At 49.9% G+C, this 6,000-nt stretch overlaps 1 protein-coding gene across 1 annotated transcript in view; it reads left to right on the top strand.

The window, feature by feature from the left end:
• Positions 1–282: 282 nt before the first annotated feature.
• MAPK12 (mitogen-activated protein kinase 12) overlaps positions 283–6,000 on the top strand; it is a 70,784-nt gene continuing 65,066 nt past the window's right edge. Inside the window, exons 1-2 of the mRNA XM_065404039.1 lie at positions 283–398; positions 1,941–2,070. Of these exons, the coding sequence (XP_065260111.1) occupies positions 283–398; positions 1,941–2,070 (246 nt within the window). The remainder of the gene's footprint in view (positions 399–1,940; positions 2,071–6,000) is intronic.

Below are 6,000 nucleotides of genomic sequence, written 5' to 3'. Positions count from 1 at the left end.
ATTTATCTGTCACAAAGCAGGCAGCCCCCAGATGCAGGGGGGGAAGGGAAGGGGGTTCATTCACAGTGGCTCCAGCAGGACCTCCTCTCCTCTGAGAGGGCATGCTGCGGGGGGGGGAGAAAGCAGGAGCCACATTCAATCTCCGCTAAGAGAGGGACACACACACACACACCGGGAGCGCTTCCAAGCCCAGCCCCTCGCAGCAGCCCAGCCGCCGCAGCTCCCCTCTCTCTGCTCCTCAGGGCTCTTTGTTGGAAGGCGCCGACAGGGGGCTGAGTCACCATGTCCTCCGCCAAGAAAGGCTTTTACCGGCAGGAAATCACGAAAACCTTATGGGAGGTGCGGGAGCGCTACCGGGACCTGCAGCCGGTGGGCTCCGGAGCCTACGGCGCTGTCTGGTGAGTGAGGCAGAGGGGAAGGGGGTGGGTCTCCCCTCCCCAAGACACCCCCTGGCCGGGCGGGGCGCCCAGACTAGACGAGGGCTGCCCACTGCCTGCGCACCCCGGCCGCGGGAGCCGGGCTGGCGGCTCCCTTCACAGCCAGGGACTTTGCTCGCCCTGGCGCGGCAGGCAAGTCCCTGGGGAGGCGGCTCGGCTCCCTGGCTCGCGGGGACACCCGCCGGTTCCGCGGCCACTTTCGCTTTAATTCCTTCCAACTTTTTGTTTTGGCTGCCCCGGCCCGGCCCGCGCTCCCCTCGGTGCCGGTGTAATTGCAGCCAATTCGGACGGGCAGCAGTTTGTGACATCGCCCCGGCCCGGCCCGCTCCTGTGTGTGGGGAAGGTGTTGGCTCTTCCCAGCCCAGGTGCGTCCCGCCCCGTTTCTTGCTCTGCCCGGGACTCCACGCCCATTTGCCCAGCTAGCCGGGGGGCTTGCTGCTACGAAGTTGCAAGAAAAGCCCAGAGCGGACAGTTCTACAATAATCTGCCCCCAGGGGGAATCTCTTCTTCAAGTGCCAGCGAGGGTTTCTGTCCCTTTTGTTTTTCTTCTCCTGTCTACGGTAACTTTGCATGTTCCCATCCATAGAAATGTCCAAGTGCTTTCCCAATCACTCTAAAGTGTTGCCCTCTGTGGTGTCCTGGGGCAGTGAGTGCCACAGTTACAGGGTTCTGTAAAACTGCATTTCCCTATTATCCTTTTACATTTCTACTTCATAAAAATGTTCCACTGTTTATTACAGTATGAGAGCTGATTGACCTTAGTGCCATCCATTACTTTATAGACCTCTGCTGTGGCTCATCTGACTTGGCTAAGGGAAATGGTCTATTTTTTAGCCAATTTTTAATTTCCCCTCTTTCTACCTTTACCAAAAATCCTTTCTTAGTCCGATAAAATATAGTGGAATTAAGACATCTCTCTTTTTCCTGCCTAAATGTTCCCATTTACAGTTTTCTAATACTAGCTTCTTTTCATCAAAGGGTCTGGGAGCATGCTAGATTCTCAATACCCTGGTGAGGTAGTACATAGGGAGTTATTATCCCCACTTTACAGTAGGATAAACAAAGGCACAGAGAGGGTACGTCCAAACTACCCGCCGAATCGGCGGGTAGTAATCGATCTATTGGGGATCGATATATCGATCCCCAAATGTGCTCCCATCGACTTCGGAACTCCACCAGGGCGAGCGGCGGTAGCGGAGTCGACGGGGGAGCCGCGGCCGTCGATCCCGCGCCGTGAGGACCTGAGGTAAGTCGAAATAAGATACGTCGACTTCAGCTACGCTATTCCCGTAACTGAAGTTGCGTATCTTACATCGGGAAACCTCCCCCCCCCCCCCCCCGTGTAGACCAGCCCAGAGGTTATGTGACTTTGCCTCTGTCACATGGCAGAGCACAGCCACACACCAGGAGTCCTCTAACCTATTGTTCAGTGCATCTTGGGTGGCAGGACTTGCAGCATCACTCCAATCCTCACTCACAAACTCTATTCTTGTTCTCTTAAAGTTCAGCTATCGATGGAAGAAATGGCACCAAAGTGGCTATCAAGAAACTGTACCGCCCATTTCAGTCCGAACTCTTTGCCAAACGAGCCTACCGGGAACTGCGCCTCCTGAAACACATGAAGCATGAAAATGTGAGTTTAGTCATTAGCATATCCCCTCAAGTCTGCAGCTTGCACAACAAAATGCGTACACGCCACCGTGCACACAGCCTGATCCACTGCCCCCCTGCCTCCACTATGCCCATAATTTGCCAAGGTAGATATGCTCTTGCACAATATCATCAGTAATTTAGCTGTAACAGAGATTTTTAGCCATATATTACCAAAAGTTCTGATAAAGAGCAAAGCCATCAGTGGGTCAGCATACAAAATCTGATGATGGGGGTGTGTGTATGTGTCATCAGAGAGGAGCCATCAAAAAGTGACTATAACTTCAACTGTCTGCACGATCATACATTTGTAACACTTGTTTTTCCCTCCTTTGTGGCCACTCCGTTGTTTGTGGCTATCCTGAAGATTGTAAGCTAGGAGGGATAGGATTTTTCTGGGTGTCTATGCAAAGCCTAGCACATTTGGGGCACTACTGTAATATAAACAAATCAATAAATATACCCATATATACATTGTAACTTATGCTGTGAATATGCCTGTTTCCAGCGATGGAAGGCTTGTTGGAGTGGAGGGATATGTGAGTAGCTTTGAGGATTAACTCGGGGTGATTTGGAAGAGAGTAAAATGGTTTTGTGAGGAGCAGCAGTCAAGGCTGGCATTATTGGTGGACATACGGGATGGGGGAAAGTGATAAGAGATGAGTAACTAGGGAGAGGTAGAATTGTGAAGAGCCATGAAGATTAAGGTTACGTCTACACTAGAAACTTCAAAGTGCTGCCGCGGCAGCGCTTTGAAGTGTGAGTGTGGTCGCGTGCGAGCGCTGGGAGAGAGCTCTCCCAGTGCTCCTGGTAGTCCACCTCCACGAGGAGAACAGCTCCGAGTGCTGGGAGCACGGTTTCCAGTGCTCGGAGTCTGTCCACACTAGCGCTTTAAAGCGCTCAAACTTGCTGCGCTCAGAGGCGTGATTTTTCACACCCCTGAGCCAGCAAGTTAGAGCGCTATAAAATGTAAGTGTAGACAAGTCTTTAGGGTAACATTTTCAAAAATGCCTAAGAAACTTAAGAGCCTTAGTCCTACTGATTTTCAATGAGATTTAGGCTCCTAAATGCCTGAGGTCAGGTCTACACTCAAAAGTTAATTTGACCTAGCTACGTCGCTCAGGAGTGTGAAAAATCTACACTCCTGAGTGATGTAGTTAAGCTGACTAACCCCCAGTATAGACAGCCATAGGCGACAACTCCGTGGGTGCTCCGGGGCTGGAGCACCCACGAGGAAAAATTGGTGGGTGCACTGCACCCACCGGCAGCTCCCCGACCTGCCCCCTGGGCCCCAGCTCACCTCCGCCTCTGCCCCTGAGTGCGCCGCCAAGTCCTGCTTCTTCCCCCTCCCTCCCAGCGCTTGCGCCGCAAAATAGCTGTTTCGTGCGGCAAGCGCTGGGAGGGATTGGGGAGGAGGAGGAACATGGCGCGCTTGGGGAAGGGGCCGAGGCGGAGATTTGGGGATGGATCCAATAGGGGCAGGGAGGGGACGGAGTCAGGGCGGGGCTGAGGATGCAAGCACCCACCGGCGCCAAGGAAAGTTGGCGCCTCTGTAGAGAGCATTACGTCGACCTAGCTGCTGCCTCTTGGGGAGGTGGATTATCTGGACTAATGGGAGAACCCTTCCCGTTGCTATAGTGTGTGTCTACACTGAAGCGCTACAGTGGTGCAGCTGCCATGCGCACTGGCACCACTATAGTGTTTCAAGTGTAAACAAGCCCTAAGTCACTTTTGAAAATGTCATTTAGGTGCTTCTTGAAAATTTTACCTAAAAGGAAAAGCTTGAATTGGATATAGTCAGTGGAAGAGGGAAACCAGAGGGTGATTCAAAGAAAATTAGAAGGTAGGAGGTGATACCGTCAATGTAGTGGAAGAGGAAGGTGATTGTAACAGCTGTGTTTGCTGTGGATTGGAGGAAGGTATGTGTCAGGGAAGTGGAAGAGGATGAGGCTGCAGTAATCAAGATGGGAGGTGAGGGAGGAGTCAAAGATGACTCCCAGAGTACATGTCAGATGGACAGGAAGGATAGTAATATTGTCAACAGTGGGAGAGAATAGTGAGCAGTGGAAAGGGGTTCAGATGAAATCTCAGATTCAGTTTTAACTATGTTAAATTCAAGTTGATGGCTGGAATACCAGAAAAAGTTCTCACAGAGAGAGAGGCTAAGTTGTAGGATTAGATGTAGGAAGGGAAGACAGGTCAGTAGTGGAGAGGTTAATTTGTGAGTCATTGAGATACAGATGTTAATTGAAGATATCCCCTAAAGAGAGGTGTATACAGTCAAGGACAGAGCCCTGTGGGGCTCCTGCTGGGAGGGGAGGAACCACAAAAGAGATGTTGAAAGAGTGATTGGAGTGGTAATAGGAGAACCAGGAAAGGACAGTGGAAAAGGTTTAAAGGAGAGCATGATCAACAGTACCTAAAGTGGCAGAAAGGTCAAGGAGAACAGGTGGAGGCCAGGGCCTTAAATGGAGCCAGGAAGAAGTTATAGAGACTTGGGTGAGAGAAAGGTTGATAGAGTGAAGGGGTTGAAGCCAGACTGGAAGGGGCCCAAGATGGAGGATCAGCGTAATGGCTACAAATGGCATGTTCCATGGGTTTAGAGGGAAGGAAGGGAGGAGATGGAGACATTAGAAAGAGAGGGAGGGTGGGGCAACTGGCAAAACATTTGAGGATGTGGGAGATCAGACCATGCTTTTAATCTGAGAAGAGCAGGTTGCTTGAAAAGAGCAAGAGCTTGTGCAGGAGGGAGAGTGGGGGGCAAGGGAGGCTAATGGCTTGGAATAGCCAATCCTTGTCATTTAAAATGATGGCATTGACACTTAGAACACAGCACCAACACTGTCTGAGTTCAGTTTTAAAACTAATCTGTGAAACACCTTGGTTCCCTGTCTAGATGAAGCAGACTGTACTTTAGACTTACAAACCCACTAGCGTCTGTCCCTCAGGCATTTTAGCCTTAAGCCTCCTTTTATAATTTATGGTCAATTCATTTCACTCACTGCACCCCTAAAGTAATTGTGTTCTGCCATTAGCAGCTAGCATTTTATATGTTCAAAGTGCTGTTCAGTTAATGTTTGTACATCACGTAGGCCTTTTTACTACATTTGGAACATTCACAAAGCACTCTGACTGAACACTTACGAGATGATGGACTCCTGCAGTTACCAAGTGTCCATCAGAGCTGGGTGATTTTTCCCCCCAATTTCTCAAAGTAATCTGTCCTTCACTTGGCTAGCGTTTTTCAGCTGCTGTCTTTGTGCTGTATATGCCCTTGGGGATAGTAATCTTGAACTCTTCCATGTGCTTACTTGATAATTAAAGACTCTAGAAGAGAGCAGACTCTGGGGATGTGATCTCAATCCATAAAAGGCTTAAGAATCACCATATATGAAGGAAACAAGTAATTTAAGGTCTCAGAAGGGAAATCAAGGAGCGATGACTTGGAGCTATGGGAGGAAAAGTTTAGGCTAGATATTAAGGAAGATTCATCCCAAGCCTCCTAGAACAAAGCCTGAGTAAGTGGTATCTGTGCTGGGAATTAGTGAGGATTGAGGGGGCTAGAAATCAACCACTCTTCCCAGCCAGGGATAGCTGGACCTGCAACACAGTCCCTCTGAGGTTTCCTAGCCACTGAATATAGACATGTATGGATCCAGAGGCCCCCTACTCCAAGCCACCCCAATGGTTCCTCTGCAGAAACATGCACTGGACCCACCACCACTGTGCCCCAACAATTCCCTCTTCTTTGGACAACCCTGCCACAGAGCTGAAGTGACAATGAGTATTTTGAGAGGCCTTCCCGCATTTGAATGAACTTCTCCTGGTAACAGCAGTTAGTCAGTGGAATAGGCTATAAAGTAAGGGGGCTCAAAGTACCTTAGCTGCAGTTATTTAAGAACAAGTTCCAAAA

The sequence above is a fragment of the Emys orbicularis genome, chromosome 1, assembly GCF_028017835.1.
Source record: "Emys orbicularis isolate rEmyOrb1 chromosome 1, rEmyOrb1.hap1, whole genome shotgun sequence".
NCBI classification, from domain to species: domain Eukaryota; kingdom Metazoa; phylum Chordata; order Testudines; family Emydidae; genus Emys; species Emys orbicularis.
This window is presented reverse-complemented; position numbering and strand designations above follow the sequence as displayed.